The sequence below is a fragment of the Eptatretus burgeri genome, chromosome 3 (assembly GCF_056783735.1).
Source record: "Eptatretus burgeri isolate ZD-2024b chromosome 3, Ebu_testis_v1, whole genome shotgun sequence".
NCBI lineage: Eukaryota > Metazoa > Chordata > Myxini > Myxiniformes > Myxinidae > Eptatretus > Eptatretus burgeri.
Genome location: NC_140963.1, coordinates 106,039,578 through 106,060,465, shown reverse-complemented (window position 1 = coordinate 106,060,465; position 20,888 = coordinate 106,039,578). Strand labels below are relative to the sequence as shown.

The window sequence follows — 20,888 nt, the reverse complement described above, 5'->3', positions numbered from 1 at the left end:
CCGTAAACAGTCATCATACCTCTTTCTTTCTCTTTTTTTTGTATGCATACTTGAGGCTTGCGGAAGAGCTGGTACATTGAATGGATCAGGACGTAACAGACAAAAACAGAACGCAAAACATGAATGCATGGGTTGGAGAACTGAAGTTCCCAAAAATGTAAGATACTCGTCCCGACTGCAAAAATCGTCACGCAGTACCTTGATGAAGAAATAATGGAAGTTAATGAGGTGGCTAACAAGAAGATGGCTAATCAGGTGGCTAACCTTCTAAAATACCTCTTCAGTTTGTCAACATCAGGATCCTACAGCCGCAAGAAATCCCCCAAAACGTCATCCGGTAAGGTAACTTTTTATTTATTCGTATGCAGTCTGTGGCTGCTTTGGCTGCATCATTTTCTGGGGGCACGGCTATGCCTCTGATGAAATTCCTCCTGTTAGTATCATGCTGGTACTCATTTTTCCGACCTCAGAAGGATGGCAGGCTGAGTTAACCCACCTGATATTAATTCAATAGGTAACAAACAGGGGCTTCAACTCAAGATCCTAAGATCATAAGCCAGCTCCCCAAACTGTTAAGCCAACACCAGGCTATCCGGTACCTCATCAGAAGCATGCTGCCTTAATGTATGAGACTGTCAATTCCAGGGGAGCTTTAACTCGATAATGAGACGTTTATTGGTGATGTCCTTTTTCAGTTTGAATCTCTAAGTTCTCCTGCCCTGAGAACGCAAGCGGCAAATTTGATTGGTCGAGACGGTGTACAATTTTGCCAAAGTACTGCTAAACTGAAGGTTTTTAGAAACACAAACAACAGGATTTTGTATGCTCCAGTGTTTAAAATATATAATTGAAAAGAAAGTAAAAAAAAGTTTTAAAGACTGCAGAAAAAAACATTGACTCTGCAGTTTACAGCCATTGATGCATTTGTGATTTACCATCTTTTACACCACCTTATTTTACACGTTGAATTTGTTCCTTGTGCATGTTATCCGTGTCCTTTATAACATACTTAAAAACAGCAAGTTTCCCTGTTGAATGATTTTGAAATTATTATTTTTTGACTGCCAGACGGACTGACTGAAACAATTGCTTTACCCTGCTGTTGCCATGCGCACGGATGAAGGCTCCGTACCATTTGGCCAAATTCAGAGCCAACGTATTGCTAAAACTGCAGCCGATTTGTGTTCTACAATGTCGGAATCGTGTTCTGCAGTGTTCAAAATGTGAAATTCCATTTAAATTAACGAGTTCCTTGATCATAGACTGACAGACACTTTACCAGCTTTACACGGGATAATTATTCGCTTTACCAGGAGATGGCGCACCAAAGAAGCCAAGCAAATGTTTGCTGTGGCAATGTTACGAGCTTATCAAGTATGGTGGATAGGAGCTTACACCAATGTTTGTGTGTGTGTGTGTGTGTGTGTGTGTGTGTGTGTGTGTGTGTGTGTGTGTGTGTGTGTGTGTGTGTGTGTGTGTGTGTGTGTGTGTGTGTGTGTGTGTGTGTGTGTGTTTTGCTTATCATTCATACACTTTCCTATTTGAGTAAACTCTGGGCAGAGTAAAATTGTTTAAAACTCTTAAGAGCAGAAACCTTTGGGTTTGGGCTGTTTCGGGCACTTTTTATATTGTTTCGGACAATATTATGATGTGTGGTCCACAGAATGATGACCCCATTCACAAATGTGATTCCGAAAGTTTGATTGTACATTTATCGACAATGCACAATATTCTTTGCAATTTTTTTTGTTTGTTGAATATCTTGTCCCGTGTGACCATCGGTTTACCTTTGCACTTTCTCCAACCGACGGATTCAGTTATTCAATCCTCTTGATTTGAGTTACACGATTCAACAACTTTCGCCCTCGGCACAATGAGAGTTTGTGGCCTTTGTGTAAACAGTCGTCTCTTCGAATGTCCGACAGAACATCGTCGCACGCACTTAAATTGTGGCACAAGTGGCCATGTCATTACACATCGGTGTCTGTTCGAAAACATGAGAGAAGTGATGCAATGTTCAAAATAAAGTTTCACGGAGCAAGTGGAGGACAACCCTCACAGTATGGGGTGGTTGAGGTTTTTTTGGGGGGGGGGAGGGGATTGCATCATCCTGTATAAACCATTGTGTGTCCTTATATAATCCTTGATTCTACAAACACATGTGAAAAGTTATTTCAACTTATAAACCATGCAAATAAAAGAAAGCATAATTATTTTGTTGGCCACCATGTACAAGGAACCAAAGGCAGTAGGAGGCTGTTTGACCCATCATTCTGTGTCGGATCCACATCGAATGATCTCAGTAGAGATATTTACGTATTTTATATCGATGTCCTCAAATCCAATGATTTTTTCACCATTAACTTTCATGTCACTTTATGGTGAAATGATTTTTCCTCGGATTCGACAGACAATGGCCAACTTTAAGGAAAGACAACTTTAGCGCTTCCTATCACGGTTTCCCATCCGACACGAATCAGGATTCCAATTGGGTTACTACGTCCCATGATCTGGCCAGATCGGGCACATTGAAACTGATAAACTGTGGACATTTGTAGTCCTTTTGCTGTGGAATGAAACAAGCAAAGAGAAGAAAGGAAAAATATATATATATATAAGCTTTTTTATTTTTATTACATTTTATTGCAGTTTGGAATTTACCGAAAGAGCCGAAATAAATTCCATTCCTCGGCGTATTTAGAATAACATTCCAAAACGTGCAAAGGGTATTCAGAGAACGCGAGTTTGTTTTGCAGATGTGAAAAGTGAATAAAACCTAGTTGCCTGTCAAGGCTGGACGCTGCTTCTGGATCACCTGACGTCACTGCCATGGGAAAACTATGTCTAATTATGAGCTACCTGCGCACACCCATTCAGGAATTTCCGCAGGTTGTCAGGCTGGGGTTCAGGATATTGCTCAAAGCACGAAGCAGTTTCACTTTCAGGTACTGACCATTACTACTACTACTACTTTAAAGGTCCCAATTATTTCCACTGTCTTGTATGGTCAGTCAGTCGGAAAGTTTTTGGCGTCGGTCTTTCACAAACAGACTGGTCAGGGTTGACGTTCAACTGAAGGTGCCAGTAGTTTGAAAGTTGTTCAGAGTGCCAGCAATAACTCGTATACTCTTCGTGAAAGACACACTGCGATATGTAGCGTCCTCTAACAACCAGTCTTTTGACGAACGATGCGCTCATCAATGTCTCCCACTGTCGAGAAAACACTCGGGGTGATGATTTATCGCTTAGCCGAGATTCAAACCCAGGTTAACCTCCAGAAAAGTGCATGTACTACTCACCAGGTTAAGAAATCTTGGTTATAATTCTCTGACAGTATTATGCTCTCAACTAAAGTTGGAATTCAACTCTTTATGTCTGTCTCCAGCATGGAGTCCCGTTCATTTCTGTCCCCTTCATCGAGTAATCGAGATTGTTCATTCGAAGGCCGACCCACACTGATGCCTCGCGCCGCCTGCGAGACACCAGGATGACGGTTTATAGCTGGGTTGAGATTCAAATCCAGGCTATACGGCTCAGAAGCGAGCATGCATACCTCGACGCCATCCTGCAAGCCCCTCACAACATTTCTGCTGACATGCAGCATCACTTGAAAATGGAGCAGAAATTTTGAATCTGGCCAGAGTAACGACACAAGGTGGTGAGGTCTTTAACATTCGCAAAGGAGTGGAAACATTTTTTAAAACACCCCCCCTCGTCAAGCGACACCATCCTGCAAAACATCAGGATGGCACTTTACAGTCGGTGCGAGACCCGAACCCAGACTGGACAGCACCACTTTTGTTTCTTGCTTTCATTCTCCATGAGTTTTACAAGTTGCAACACCAGGAAACATTTGCTGCAAAACGTTAACCTTTTCTTTCCTGACTTTCCTCTTTTCCCAGAAAAAAAATTTACAGCCAACATTACTATTTCCTCTCTCTCGCCTACTGTGTTTGTGTTTGGGACATAAGGTGGCTGTAATGGTTTGGATGAAACTCGACCTCAAACAACTTGCACCGATCACCACAAAGTTCAATTTTCTGAAAAAAAGCTTTAATCTGTCACTGCTTTGAGTATTAAATCCTGAGCTTTTGTCACCTTCTCCATAAGGCAATTGTCTGAGCATTTGATGAGCCATAAATTGACTTAACCACCTCAACTGCCATGTGCAAAATAACTCGCCAATAAAATCCTTACCGGTGACAACTGGGACATTAGTTAATGCTGATTTAGCATGGGAGAATATCTCCAGCAGGTTTAAATTAACCACATCATTGTGAAAATGGGTGTTATAGGCTAAAGTGAGATGGAGATCAGACTCTGAATCTCTTTTTCATGCTAAATATGAGGTCATATATTTATTACGTATGTGCTGGTGCATGCCAAATTGAGAAATGAGGGTTGGAGGAATGTGGAATTAGTGGGTGAGAAGGGAAATAAGGTTGGAAGGAGAAAGAGTTAAAGGCGCGAACAGGAGCAGAAGGGCGAGGCAGGTTAAATATTCTATCATACTTGCCTACATAATAAACGAGCTGAAGTACCCGCGTGGCCTGAAGAAATTCAATGAAATATGTATTTAAATAATTCCCTGCATATCAATCGCAAAACATTTTACTCGCTCACTCCCGGAAAAATCCCAGGCAGTGCATAAGCATCATACTTACTCGAGGCCTGAACACGGAGGTGTTGTAATAAACCTGTAAAACAATCTTTTTAATAACAGGTGCACATGCAAACACTATAATAATTAAATTTGTGATGTTGACCCACAAATCATTACAACCTCAACATATGATCTTCACAATACATATTACTTGATCACTCCTGGGGGGGGACCCAGGCAGTGTATAAGCACAAGGTCTGAAAACCAATTATCTGGTTTTATATTGGACAATTTTTTAAAAAATATATATCCAAACATAGCCCTCGGCCTTCCTCTGGATGAAAGAGGAGGCAATGCAAAGTTTGGTTGCTTTGGTTCCTGCAGGGTCCGAATGCATACGTGAACAAACAAACAAACTTTCTTCTTTATATATTAGATAGATGGCACCTCTGCCTCACTGAAAAACGACGACCATATATTACTACTATTACCATTACCGACACAACTTATTCTTCTTTCATGTGCAAGCCAAGGCTGCGGGGTAGTATCATTGGCTGAGGGTACGCCTGTGTCGCTGATGCAATGCCTCTTTAGGTTAGGGCAGGAATTTGGAGTTTGTTCGTGGTGCTGGGGATAACTCCCCTACTTTTCATAAAGGACGTCCACCAACTTTAACCGGATCTTTAACGTCCACTAACTAATACCCTCAGATGGTACACCCAGTTTAACGTCCATCCGAGGGATGGCACACACATTGACGAATCATCCTGCACGAAAGACAGGTACTGTGAAACACTGTGATAACAGTTTATAGCTGGCTCAGGATTCAACCCCAGGCTAAACAGCTAAGAGGCAAGTGTACAGCAACCACTCTGCTACCATTACTAGTTAGCAGGGTGGCTTAGAGGTATGTGCACTTGCTTCTGAGCTGTCTTGCCTGGGTTCGAATCTAGATCCAGCTATAAACTGCCCTCCCGGTGTTTCATGGGCAAGGCGAGGCATCAGTCTCTGTGCCATCCCTCGGATGGACGTTAAACTGTGTCCCAGTCTTCCAGCACTAGTTATTGGATGTTAAATAATCCCAGGGTGCCCTTTATGAAGAGTTAGCGTGCTTTTGTCGGCACCCTGACAAATTATATTATAAGTTTCTGCTATAAACTATGGGTGGGCACTGCATCAGCAGCACAGCTGCGGATACAGTTTGCAGCCATGTGAATGAAAGAGAAGTACTTCTACGAGTATTACTACTATTTTAATGGCCCCAATTATTCCCACTTTCTTGTGGGGTCGACTAGGGGAAAGTTTTTGGCCAAAGTCTTTCATGACCAACCTGCTGGCTCAAGAGTGAGCAAGTTAGATTGGAGCCAATTCGGACAGGAATTTGTACTTTGTTCAGGGTACCAGCAATAATTTGCCTACTCTTCGTCAAAGCCACAGTGATATCATTAATATCCACCAACTAATGCTAGGAGACGGGACAACCAGCTTAATATCCATCCAAGGGACTGCCCACTTTGTGACGCGACACCTTACCTGTGAAGCACCAATCTCACAGTTTGTCGTCAGGTTAGGAATCAAACGCACACGAGAAGGCTTAAAAGTAAGTTTCATGGACCTGTGCACCATTCTCTCGGGCAATGACAGTTTCGTGGTTTCAAAATGTCCATTCAATCTGTCATTTCTTTAAATCATGAGTAAATGAGTCAAACAAAGCTGAAAAGGTCAAATATAATAAATTTTTAAAATGTCATTTTGATTTAAAATATAGTTAACAGAGTTAAAACTTGTATTGTATTGAAGGAATATTGTTAACAAGTTTATAAAGCAAACCACTCGGATTGAAATCTGTGGGAAAGTTGTCTTTGTCTCCAGTGCATATTTGTCTAAATATTCTCTGTATTTAGTTAATAGTCTTTGCCAATGACAAATAATCGTGAAAATTTTATGTGAATATTTGACTGAGCCTGGCAGGCTTGCAACATATGCCAGGTTCGTGGAAATGAAATGCCCGTGTGAATCTCTCATTCCTTGTCCGTGTATTTGAGGACTGTATTTACTGGTCTATAAAAGTTTCTGACTTTAAGTAAGGTTTCTGACCTCGTGCTGTACATGCAGACGTTCCGAGCGGATTCCGACACGCCTCTGCGTACATCTCGCCACGCCATCCCTCACCCACGCCTGGAACGGGAACCCGTGGCATCGCAATGGCACGTCCAAATCCAAACCAAATGTGGCTCAGCCATGGTTAAAAAAGGCCCTCTAACACTCCTGTTCCCTGCAAATCGTCTTTGGTGAGTAATGCTGGTGCTGGTCTGCGAGTGGTTTTGTATGTGGCATTGACATGTCTGGACTCATGACATTTGCGTCAAAAAATAAGACGTTTGTCCTGTGGCTTTCAGCACTGCAGACTGATTGAAGACAGTTGCTCTTGGATCCACTTGTGTAGTCACATCACAGATGGTAATGAAAAGTGAAGTATTGACACATTAACGAAGATTGATTTTTTTTTTAACAAAATTGATTTGTACATACTTGCGAAGAACCCGTGCTATTACTGACAGGTTAATTCCCCTAGAATTAGATGTGATAATGACACCTGAATTGGTTTATTAGATGGTATGACTTATTGCAATACCAACCCTCACCAGAAACGGCGCTCTGCCATACATATTAACAGAGAGAGTTGGAATCTCTCCCCACCCCCTCCTCTCCCTCAGGTGTTGTTTAAATTAAAAAATATATTTTTAATATTACCACCTAAATCCCTTCCTGGCACACCTTGAGTACAACCAGTAATTTTCAACTCATTCAATTAAGGAGTTCATAGAAGTCAAACAAACAAACAAACTTTGTGAATTTGACTGACTGATGTACCGTACTCTGTTACAAAGCATTTGTGCTACTACAGTAGTTTCTTGGCAAGGGCAATGCTGGGCTGTTTGCCATCGCTCTCCCAGCAGTAGTTATGGCAGGAATTTGGAATTTGTTCAGGGTGCTGGCGATAGCTCGCTTACTCTTTGTGAAGGACATCGTGGGATCTTTAACATCTACCAACTAATGCCAGCGGATGGGATGCCTAGTTTAACATCCATCGGAGGGATGGCACACATTGATGCCTCACTCTGCCTGCGAAACACGAGGATGACAGTTTATAGCTTGGTTGAGATTTGAACCCAGACCAGACAGCTTAGAGGGGAGTTTGCCTATGTCTAGGCGGACTAGGCCATCCTGTCAGACATTCATTAATTTATTGCACGAGAAACACCCACTCCCTATCGAAGTGGAAAGGGAAGGGAAGGTGGGGGGGGGCCTTATTTTGTGTTGTACAACTTCTGGGATTTTAATTTATTATTTTGTAATGACATCCAGTTTTCAAGTAATTCTGTCCAGCTGTGCAGTAGTGCATGATGAGTGATGATAATTAATTCACCCATTTCTTATAATAATATGGCACTTTCAAAATTACTTCATCTGCTCCAGATTGCTCGGTGCACGTGCATAGAAATCCCTATTAACAAAGTATATGGGGGTGGCCTGGACATATTTCATTGCTGCCAGATGAGTATTGCAGAACGAAACGACCAAAAAATAAACTTTTTAAACAAGTAGCTCAGGTTAATCAGATGAAAATTACTGATTTTTTTTAGAGGAAACGTGATGATTTTAGAAGTTTGACCATGAGTTGATCTTTGACCTTTTGACCTCAAAAATAGTTGCTATCCCGTTTCAGTGATGGACTTTGCAAATCCTGTTCAACTTTCAAGTTAATAGGATGTAAATTGACGATTTTTCAGTTGAAAATTGATTTTAGAAGTTTGACCTTGAGTTGATCTTTGACCTCAAAATCACTCGGCTTCTCTGTTGAGACTACCTCGACAACTTGGTAAAGTTTCATGACGATCGGTTTAGAATTGTCACCTGTAGGTGATAAACAGACAGACAGACAAACAGACAAACAGACAAGCCGGTAGGCGACATGGGTGCTCGCTACATAATGGCATACTAGTCATACAGTTTTTGACGGATCGGGCTGAAATTTTTTGACAAAGAGGTTGATTATAGTGCGCATAAAAGCGCGGAAGCCGATTTTTGATTTTCGAACAAATATATACAGTATATATAAATCTTTTTCAGATTTTTTCAAAAATTTCAAAGTCCCGTTGCTAGGCAACGGTGGCGTCCATAGCAACGGTGCTCAAAAGCATACAACTCGAGCCTGATATGAACCGAGCAGTCAAGTTTCATCAAAATCGGTTGACTCCTCTGGCCTCCAGAGCTGTCCATTACATACATACAGACAGACGGAAAACCTGAGAATAACGGTAGTCTAGCGACCACCCAACAGGCAGAATAATAAAATCGACGAACAAATATACTTGAAAAATCTTCGATTTTGCATGTTCCAAGAAGACGTCGCGCAGAGCACGATACTTGCAAAATTCATAAAAACTAATTTGACCTAAAAAAAAAATTGGCTGGTTGAATTCAGTGTCGTGATATGCAACTCATCTTGAAATTTAAAGTCGATCGGATTAAAATTGAGGATTTTAGAAACACCGCCTTAGTTGTTGACCTTTGGCCTATGTTGACCTTTTGACCTTTTGACCTCAAACAATAGGCTTCTTCCTATCATGTGGTGAAGTTTCATGAAGATTGGTTTAAAATTGTGACCTGTAGGCGACAAATAGACAGAATAACAAAATCGACTGACCGATGTACTTGAAAAATCTTCGATTTTGCAACTAACAAGCAAGAAAGAAAACGGAGTAAAAACTGAGTGCTCCCTTCCTTTGCTCCCGGTGATGACGTCATACATCGCCTCACACGTAATTTGGAAGGAGCGGTGTACAAAAACCGAAAGTACTGGTAAATGCGCCTGCAAGAAAATGGTGTGCCTCTGCACAGCAAAATATTTAGAGAACTTCCTGATAAACTCGTCCAAAAAGTTGATATCTTGCAGTCCGTACTACAAAATCTCTCGACGATGTGGGCCCGTGAAAGACCGAAGGTTGGTAGATGGTGCGTTCCATCCAAACCTTCATGTTTCTTAACACCAATGGGAAGTTCATATCTGGAGCTTGTTGATGCACAGGGTAAGTTTAAAAGATGATATTACTATTAACCATGTTTAGGATGAGAGTGGTGAGGGGGAGGAGGGTTGGGAGTGGGTGTTGTATGGGCTGTGAGTGCCATTATAAATATATGTATATATTTTTCTTTGATTCTGGGACCACAAAATAAATTTAACTACATTTTTTCATCTATTGGTGAAAGGAGGTGTGTGTGTGTGTGTGTGTGTGTGTGTGTGTGTGTGTGTGTGTGCGTGTGTGCGTGTGTGTGCGTGTGTGTGTGTGTGTGTGTGTGTGTGTGTGTGTGTGTGTGTGTGTGTGTGTGTGTGTGTGTGTGTGTGTGTGCGTGTGTGCGCGTGTGCGTGTGTGTGCGTGTGTATGTGTGTGTGTGTGTGTGTGTGTGTGTGTGTGTGTGTGTGTGTGTGTGTGTGTGTGTGTGTGCGTGTGTGCGTGTGTGTGCGTGTGTGTGTGCGCGCGCGTGCGCGCGTAGCTCAACCCGTTTCCATCAGTCCGATTTGCATTCAGGAGCAGAACAATTATGGTTAACCATTATTACATTGCCACTCTTTCGTCTAAATGCTAAAAGTCATATTTAAAAGACGATCTGAATTGTAGATTTTGTGCGAGCAACAGCAAGTTAAACGTGCCCTGCGGAGCGGAACCGAATCGATGTAAAACACACACTGCGCGTGTGCTAAAGGCCTCCTTTAGTATTCATACATCATTTTGAAAGTCCCATATTCCCCACTTTAAAATAAAACCCATACAGATACCCAGGGAACAACCAGAAAATTTCAACTCCTTCCATATAGCAGTTTAGTAGTATGACACAACACACACACACACACACACACACACACACACACACACACACACACACACACACACACACACACACACACACACACACACACACACACACACACCGAGACATCTATATTGGAAAGCAGGAGTGTCCATCCATATGACCCTGAACTGCTCCCTGAGTTTTGGGATTAGCCCCGCCAAACCTTGTGTGGAACGTTTTTGGGGTCCCAGCCTGTGTCCTAAGGTGGTTGGGAGGTTTCATGAATTCCTCATTACAATTATGATTTTGAATTTCGATCCATACAAAGTTGCTCCTTATACAGATGCAACATCAGAATGGTGTTTGTATTTGTTTACTTCAGGAGTGTTTGTAACATTGTATTTTGTAATATTAATGGTATCCTTACTATAATAAACGGACCGGTGTTTATGCATTTCTCATGCTACTCCTCCTACAGTTCTGGGCTGATTGCATCCAGACTTGCTGCAGAGGATCAGCACGACCCCAATTAATGTATCGGGGTGATTTTATCTTTGCTATAGATTTATTGATGGTCTTGGGGGAGGTGGAGGCGGGACGCAAACTCTGACAATGTGTATCGGGTAGCGCCTCCACCAGGTGAGAGAGGGTATTACGAGTCTCCACCATTTTCAGTTCAGTATTTCTGTCCCCACGTTTTCCAGTGCACTGAGGTGTATTGATTTGAATTGTAAGCAATAGGTATGTTTTTGCTTCATGCACGTATCCTGGGTTATTTTTTTGTTGTTGTTGCCTATCCATCCATCCATTGGGACCATACTCAGTGCAAAGCTTTGGTGCTGCCCAAGCAGTCTGCTTGGCTATTGGGTACAATCCTGGGCACGTCGCCACTCCGACACAGGATACCAGCAAGCTGACACTCATTTTGCCGACCTCGGAAGGATGACAGGCAGAGTCAACCCCACCTGGTATCAATTCAACAGCTGAGTGGGATTTGAACTCAGGACTTGAGGATCCCAAGTCCACCACCCTAACCATTAAGTCAACACCAGGCATACGTTGTTGCCCATACACCGCCAAAATAACGGTATGCGTCAGAAGAACGTGTTGCATGCTTGGAACAAGATTGCCCATCGGGCGGGTACTCTGCTAGTAGTATTAATTTGTAATTGGAATGATGCTGTTTGGAATGAAGACATAGACAGATTGAGCTTAAAGAAGAATCAGGAAATAATGTGAGGGTTTCCACCCGTGACATTAGCGGATTCGTCATTTGCAGATTCGCCGTATTGTGACCGTAGAAATCTTACCCACTTGACTTCTGTTGGGGTCAGCTGCAATAAGTTTATTTTTTGCCGAAGTCCTTCACAAACTAATTGTCCATACCTGACGTTCAGCTGAAGGTGTCGCAGGAATGTAGAATATATTGGTTCATGGTTTTGCATTTGCCATTTCCACATTGTTTCCTTTTGAGCTACCTCAGTGAAAGATAATTCAAGATAAGTACTGTACTGTACTGTACATGATAAGGACTAAGTTTAAAAAATAAAATAAAAGGACGAAGAAAGAATAAGAGAAGGTAAATACAAGGGCTGTTCAAGTTTAATGTGGACTTTGGATAATATGTGGAATATAATGTACGTACAGATTGATACACGTATAGGTCGGACTTAGTGGCATAAATGTCAGAGCATCCACTCTGAATCTGGAAAGCTGGTCTGTCTAACCTTGGCCGAGTCATACCAGAGACTTAAAAAATGGTATGTGCTGCTTCCTTGCTTTGCACTTGGCATTTAATATGGATAGAACACGGACAAACAATGTTGGGAAGGCAAAGGCAAACTACCCAGTCTGAGCTTTTTCCAGAAAGCTGTTATAGCAACACCAATGCTCTGTAATCAGTACAACACAGGTTTACTTTTTGTTTGTTTGTTTTTATAGGTAAATACAGTACCTTTAATGGGGATTTACCTTTAAATAGTAAAATACTAGCAGGAGCACCCAGTATTTCCCAGTCTATTTGTTTTGTTTTTTTTCGGGGGCGGGTGGGGACAAAACACTTCACACCACCAACTAAGGAATTGGATCGAGGATTATTTAATGTTACCTTCCACGTCGTTTCAGCACGCTATAGCGATTTAACAAGCTCAAATGAGCTAAGATCCTTGTCCTCTTAATGATGACGTCATAAAAACGAATATGACGTCATTGTGATGTATCAGGTTTGTAATAAATTATCTGTGCTAATGCCCGGCTTGATTCCCACAAACAAAATTCAAACAGCTTGCCTAGTTTCGTAGATAATGGTATAGGCGATTTCCATTAGCGGCGATATTATGATGTCAACTTTTTTTCTCGGAAGAATTTCCAAAATCTGAGATGGTTACTGCCTGCGCATGGGCTTTCTGCATATACATGGCAAGTTTCACGAAAATCCGATGAAAACTCTGGGTTGTGAAACAAAAAATGTCAAAAAAATAGGAATGACGTCATAAAAATTGATATGACGTCATAGTGATGTATCATACGTGCGGTAATTCATCTCTGCTAATGCCCTGTTCGATTCCCGCAAGCAGAATTCAAAAAGCTTGCCTAGTTTCGGAGATAATTTTTTCGGCGATTTCCATTAGCGGTGATATTTTGACGTCATAACTTTTTTTCTCGGAGGAATTTTCAAAATCTGAGATGGTTACCGTCTGTGCAGGGTATTTTTACATATATATGCCAAGTTTCCGGAAGTTTCGATGAAAACTGTAGGCTGTGAAACAAAAAAGTCCACAAGAAGAAGATGAAGAACAACAACGTGAGTTAGACTTCGAGATCCTCCACAAGGATCTAAAAAAAAAAAAAAAAATCCAAGTCTTCTCTTTTTTTTTGCCAAAAACACTCTCAGGCCCTCACTGATGAACCTCTGAAAGTTTGACGAAAATCTGTTCAGCCATCTCTGAGAAAGACAGACAGACAGACAGACAGACAGACAGACAGACAGACAGAAGCACTCTGATTGCATCGATTGGGAAACATTTCCCATAATCAGGTGGTTTCTCTTAATGAGTGCACATGCCGGTGGTGAGTGAGATATCAAAGATTGGCAAACGGGGAATAATTCTGGCATTTCGGATCGGTGTTGAAATTTATCGAACATTGGCTGCACAGTCTGATGAGGATTGTTCGTCATGGTGACATACAAGCCTGATTGTAGTTTAAGACAAAAGTCCAGGTTAAGGTTGAACCATCCCACATGTAGGATGTGATTGATTTCATGGATATTAGGAATTGTTTTGGCTGTTGACAAATCGTTTTTTTGGGCGGGGGGGGGGGGCAGTGTAATGTAAAGAAAATGTTTAAAGATTCACAATGATATATAGAGATGAACTGGCAGACAAAACGCCGTGATATGGGAAAAAGACTCGCAAAACTACCCTAGAAAATGGTTTCCAAATGAAACCGCATTAAGCCGTGAGCATTTCCTCTCATTGAGCACCCGCGGGCAAAGAGGGCCGCCTTTGTTTTGGCACAGCCACCCTGTGGCTCCGGCTCTGGGTGACCGGCCACAGCAACACGGGCGCACTTGTCCCAGGCGCCAAGAGCAACAGGCGGGGAGAGCTGCCACTAATTGCGCTGACATTTGGTGCCGGAAGCCCGGCGCCCGGGCCTTCTATGCCGCAGGCCGCCGACCAGGCCGTCTCCTTCCCTACCCGCCCTTCCCTTCGCAGCATTCAATGTGTCCGGCTGACTAGTTAGCGTACAATTCACAGCACTTCAATAATTCCCATAATAAGCCATTATTTCTCCTCATCTTAAATCTGCCATTGGTTCGGAGGGAGAAATTAACGTTGGAGCAATGGCCACTGATTACATAGTGGTTCCTGTACTGGTGTTAAATGCTGCTTCGGGCCCAGTTTTCATCTGGATTGTATCCAATTTTGCTCTTTCTAATGAAGATGTTAACAGTGGAACAGGCAATTCAGAACTGGTTAATTGTGAACATTAATTATCTCACTGTATAGGGCATTGTTTCCCCTTACCCTGACAGAACAGTTGCAAATTCCTGCTTTTACCGAGGCTTGCTTCAGCGATACCGTACCATGGAATGGTAACTTCTGCAGGGCAATAGCACACTGTATGGAGTGGTGACCTGTCCATGGCAGTAACACACTGTATGGAATGGTAACTTCTGCAGGGCAGCAGCACACTGTACGGAGTGGTGACCTGTCCATGGCAGTAACACACTGTATGGAGTGGTGACCTGTCCATGGCAGTAACACACTGTATGGAGTGGTGACCTGTCCATGGCAGTAACACACTGTATGGAGTGGTGACCTGTCCATGGCAGTAACACACTGTATGGAGTGGTGACCTGTCCATGGCAGTAGCACACTGTATGGAGTGGTGACCTGTCCATGGCAGTAACACTGTATGAGTGGTGACCTGTCCATGGCAGTAACACACTGTATGGAGTGGTGACCTGTCCATGGCAGTAACACACTGTATGGAGTGGTGACCTGTCCATGGCAGTAACACACTGTATGGAGTGGTGACCTGTCCATGGCAGTAACACACTATGGAGTGGTGACCTGTCCATGGCAGTAACACACTGTATGGAGTGGTGACCTGTCCATGGCAGTAACACACTGTATAGAGTGGTGACCTGTCCATGGCAGTAACACACTGTATGGAGTGGTGACCTGTCCATGGCAGTAACACACTGTATGGAGTGGTGACCTGTCCATGGCAGTAACACACTGTATGGAGTGGTGACCTGTCCATGGCAGCAGCACACTCTACGGAGTGGTGACCTGTCCATGGCAGTAACACACTGTATGGAGTGGTGATCTGTCCATGGCAGTAATGCACTATGGAGTGGTGACCTGTCCATGGCAGTAACACACTGTATGGAGTGGTGATCTGTCCATGGCAGTAACGCACTATGGAGTGGTGACCTGTCCATGGCAGTAACACACTGTATGGAGTGGTGACCTGTCCATGGCAGTAACACACTGTATGGAGTGGTGACCTGTCAATGGCAGTAACACACTGTATGGAGTGGTGACCTGTCCATGGCAGTAACACTGTATGAGTGGTGACCTGTCCATGGCAGTAACACACTGTATGGAGTGGTGACCTGTCCATGGCAGTAACACACTATGGAGTGGTGACCTGTCCATGGCTGTAACACACTGTATGGAGTGGTGACCTGTCCATGGCAGTAACACACTATGGAGTGGTGACCTGTCCATGGCAGTAACACACTGTATGGAGTGGTGACCTGTCCATGGCAGTAACACACTGTATGGAGTGGTGACCTGTCCATGGCAGTAACACACTGTATGGAGTGGTGACCTGTCCATGGCAGTAACACACTGTATGGAGAGGTGACCTGTCCATGGCAGTAACACACTGTATGGAGTGGTGACCTGTCCATGGCAGTAACACACTGTATGGAGTGGTGACCTGTCCATGGCAGCAGCACACTCTACTGAGTGGTGACCTGTCCATGGCAGTAACACACTGTATGGAGTGGTGATCTGTCCATGGCAGTAACGCACTATGGAGTGGTGACCTGTCCATGGCAGTAACACACTGTATGGAGTGGTGATCTGTCCATGGCAGTAACACACTGTATGGAGTGGTGACCTGTCCATGGCAGCAGCACACTGTCCGCACTACCGGATTTAGGGATGGCCAGGTGGAGCCATGGCCCCGGGGCCCCCCACATTTCAGGGCCCCCCACAATTTCGATGACATTTTGAAAATCCCTTGAAAATGTGCTTCTAAAGTTTTATTGTCGGTGAATGAAGATTGCAAACTCTTTGTAAGGATATCTTTTCAAAATTGTCCGTCATTGTGAGGGTCCTTTTCAAGCTTTGGCTTTTTCAAGCCGTTTCTTCCACGGTCCACAGAACGGATCCAACGTGGTCAAAAATTCCCGGGGCAAGCCTCGGGCGTTGGGGGCCCGCATTCAGATCCTTTTTTGGATCGATCATCGATGGTTCGGATGGTTGAGCGTGGCCAAGTAACAACGGCACTGACCGCCAGAGCCCAACAAGCACAGACGGAATACAGAGGTCCAGCCAGAGGAGAGGTGAAAAGGTGAAGGTCGACGTGGTAAAACTAGGCCAGGCCAGCACAGCACATGGCCGGCAGGGGTAGTATTGCACACACTGAAACTGCAGCTGGCAGGGAACGCCGTCAGTACCCTGCTTACTGGCGTGCACAGCACAGTAACACGGTGTGACTTTCTATGTTCCAGGTGTGTGAAACATACTTGTTGTTCGTGATTCTGGTACGTCCCACGTGCACTCTGACGATATCTCGGTTACTCGGTACCTCCCAGTTGCAGAAACCACAATGAGCGGCTTCGGTGACGACAGGCACAGATCCAGGGCTCCACGGAAATATGACGGTGGTGCTCAAAAGCGGAAACGTTCCAAGGAAAAAGATGAAAGACACAAAGGCCGTCATCGGCAAGACCCAGAAAATCTGAGTTTTTCACTCCTGCACAAACAGGCGATTCATCCATGACAGAGGCTGGAACACCAACAGAGACAGAACAAGCGGATTTGGCAAGGCAACCCCCGCGTCAAGATTCACCCAACATCTCGGAAGGTTCCACCGATGAAGAACATGCATCAGATGAAGAAGCGAGAGATATACTGACTGATCGTGGACCTGGCTCTGCCAATGACATTGGATGTTGGCCTCCTGAGCGACCATCATCAGAGATGGTCGACTTCTGGTCATCAAGAGATTTGGAGCCCCTGCAGAATTCGACTGGTCCCTTTGATTCATCCATACAGTTTGTTGACGGTAGGAAACGCTGCTGCTCCAAGCATCTTTTTTTTTACCGTAAACTACAAAACGGAGAGTCCGTGAAAAGGTCCTGGCTTTGCTTCTCCACATCAACCGGAAAACTGTACTGCATCGCTTGCAAGCTCTTTGGAGGCGCTACTGCCCTGGGCGGGGAAGGATTCAATGACTGGAAGCATGCCAGTCGTTCTATCGAGGTGCATGAGCGTTCGCATGTACATTGTGCGAATATCATCCGCTTGTCAGACAGAGCAACATCCGCAGGTCGTGTGGACACTGAACTCGCCAAACAGGTGAGTGAGATTGCGTCCTATTGGAGGGAGGTGCTGGAACGAAGTGTGAGCGTGATATCGTTTCTCGCTGAGCGTGATCTGGCGTTCCGTGGATCGGATGAAATTGTTGGGTCACGGACGAATGGTAACTACCTTGGTTTAATGGAATCACTTGCGGAATACGATCCATTTTTGGCACAGCACATTCAGAAATATGCCAACCAAGGTAGTGGCCACAACAACTACTTATCATCTATGACATGTGAAGAGTTAGTCTCCATCATTGGAAAATCTGTTCTGGATACCATCGTTGCTTGTGTGAAAGAGGCAAAATACTTCTCTGTGTCAGTCAATTCTACTCCTGACATAAGCCACAACTACCAGCTCACAGTTATTCTATGATACATCGAGAACGAGGCTCCAGTGGAGCGTTTCATGACCTTTCTAAGCAACACAGGACACACTGGACTCCATCAAGCGACGGCATTACTGGATTTTTTGAAAGCCACTGGATTGGACATCGCTAACTGTCGAGGACAATCTTACGATAATGCATCTAATATGAGTGGCCGATACAACGGGATGCAGGGAATGATCCAACAGGAGAACCATCTCGCAATATTTGTGCCATGCGTGACGCACTCACTGAACTTAGTCGGTCGGTCGGCCATGGGATGCTGTAGACCTGCAGCAGCATTCTTTGAATTCGTGGAACAAGTGTTTGTATTTTTTACAGCTTCCATGTCGTGCTACACCAGATTATTTGACGCCCTGAAAGCCAAAGGTCTGCAAGTACCAAAGCTCCTCAGCGACACTCACTGGTCGGCTCATTCTGATGCAACCCGAGCTCTTGTAGACGGTTACAGCGAAATCATGGATGTCCTCGATGAAATCACAAACGATGAACAACAGAATAGTGAAACAAGAAACACCGCCGAGACACTTCACCAAACGATGTGCACGCTCGAGATAGGGTTCTATGCTGGTTCCTGGTCTACTGTCCTTGGTAGATTTGATCGTACGAGTAAAACCCTTCAGTCGCAAGCTACCGATCTCAACACAGCCGTGCAGCTCCTCAAGTCACTGGCGAGCTTCGTGCAGTCATTACGCGATCAGTTTGATACATTCGTTGTTGACGGAGTGGAGCGCTCAGGTATGGAGGAATTCACTCGCGAATCATGTAGACGAAAGCATAATGTCCACCTCGCTCCCTTGGACTACAGACACACTCCAGAAGTAGAACTCGACGCCAAGGAGTCCTTTCGCATCAGTGGATACGTTGCAGTGATCGACGTACTGCTGTCACAGTTGGAAAAGCGTACAAACGCTTTCAGCGAGATGAGCGACAGATTTGGATTCCTGCGTGCTCTTGTTCAACTCGAAGTGAAGCAGATTCGAGAGTCATGCTCGAGGCTCGTCGAGCTGTATCGGGAAGATCTATCACCTGACCTCACAGAAGAAATGATTCAGTTCCAAGCCATGATGAAGGAGTCAGAGCCAGACTCGGGCCGTACTGAACTCGAGATGTGCAGTTTTCTCATCGAGCGAAAACTCACCGATACTTTCCCAAACGTGGAAGTGCTGCTTCGGATTTACCTCTCACTGATGGTGTCGAACTGCTCCGGGGAGCGCTCGTTTTCGAAACTCAAGCTTATCAAGAACCATCTTCGCTCCAAGATGGGGCAGCAGAGACTGGTCAATCTGACCATCATTTCAACCGAATCCGACGTGCTCAATTCCATGCAGGTTGACAGTATCATACCTGAGTTCGCTGCAGCGAAGTCGCGAAGGAAGTTTGTCCATTGATTAAGGCACCGTGGGTATGTTCATTGATGTGGATGACACTGCTGTATATTTGCGGTCGCTGGAAGTCGGATATTAATCACCATTTCGGATTTCTCTTGTCCAGAGGGTTTGTAGAAGTTCGTAGTATGATTAATGAGTGCGTCGTTTGTTATTTTCTTATATTAGTCCATCTCTATCTCTTACTCTTGTAGTAACAGCATTTTTGTGATTTGATTTTAGAATGAGCTCAGAGATAAGTCATCAGCTCATAGATAAGTCACCAGCCATATCAATAACAATCCGTCCATCTTGTCATATTGTCAGATTTAACTGTAATTTGTGAACAGATATGCCAAATCATTCCTGATCAGGATCTGCCAAATCTATAGATACAAGTTCAGTTGTTGATGAAAAAGCAGTTATAATTTGTTGTTGATTAATCTCCAAATTTGGGGGGCCCCACAATCATTGTGCCCACGGCCCCCCACATGGTAAATCCGGCCCTGACTGTATGGAGTGGTGACCTGTCCATGGCAGTAACACACTGTACGGAGTGGTGACCTGTCCATGGCAGGAACACACTGTATGGAGTGGTGACCTGTCCATGGCAGCAGCACACTGTATGGAGTGGTGACCTGTCCATGGCAGCAGCACACTGTATGGAGTGGTGACCTGTCCATGGCAGCAGCACACTGTATGGAGTGGTGACCTGTCTGTGGCAAATTTCCTGCTCTGGAAATATTCACAACCTGATGTCCTTAAGAGGGTTATATCGGAACAACACCCTCATCGTCGACAAACCCCCCCCCCACACACACACACACACACACACACACACACACACACACACACACACACACACACACACACACACACACACACACACACACACACACATACACACACACACACACACACACACACACATACACACATACACACACACACTACTACTTCTTTCCACCTTCTTGTGGAACTGAATGGGGAACTTATAACTAGGTTAGGGTTTTATCCATAGAACGCCATTTACATGAAATATGTGAACGACCTGATCAATAACTTTGCAATGCAGAAGCTGCTGCCGAGACAGAAACGACACTCGAAGGTAACGAGCGGTATAACCTGCTGTAAATTAACCTCAACAAGACCAGACCACTGACTATCGACAGTCCAGGCAGGAATTCATAATTTGGGCATAGTGCTGGAGATGGCTTGCCGACTCTTCGCAAAGGACACGGTGGGAGCTTTTAACGTCCAGCAACGAATACTGTCAGACCATCTAAGGGACGGTGTGCACACACATCAATCGTCCTACCTGAGATGCCAGGATAGCAGTTTATAGCCGGGTCGAGATTCAAACCCAGGCAAGACAGTTCAGAGGCGAGTGTGCGGTGCATCTCAGCTATCCTGCCCACCGAAATCATGTTCGACTCTATTTGATTTTGGGGTGAAGTCATTCTGCTTCCAAGCGAAACTCGACCCGGGGCATGAAAAGGAAAAGCACAAGAAACAGAAAAGAGAAAAATGTGAATTAAATCCATCAGCTGATTTATGCATTTTTA

At 44.2% G+C, this 20,888-nt stretch overlaps 1 protein-coding gene across 4 annotated transcripts in view; it reads left to right on the top strand.

Moving 5' to 3' along the window:
* LOC147030596 (uncharacterized) overlaps window positions 1-20,888 on the top strand; it is a 94,301-nt gene that overhangs the window by 11,943 nt on the left and 61,470 nt on the right. For 2 of the 4 annotated variants that reach the window (XM_085874829.1, XM_085874828.1), the window contains exons 1-2: window positions 2,138-2,945; window positions 6,719-6,894. In XM_085874829.1, the coding sequence (XP_085730955.1) occupies window positions 2,841-2,945; window positions 6,719-6,894 (281 nt within the window). In that variant the 5' untranslated portion in view covers window positions 2,138-2,840. Of the gene's footprint in view, window positions 1-2,137; window positions 2,946-6,718; window positions 6,895-7,002; window positions 7,064-20,888 lie in introns of those variants that run through there. The other 2 variants (XM_085874830.1, XR_015056453.1) reach the window with 2 other exon arrangements.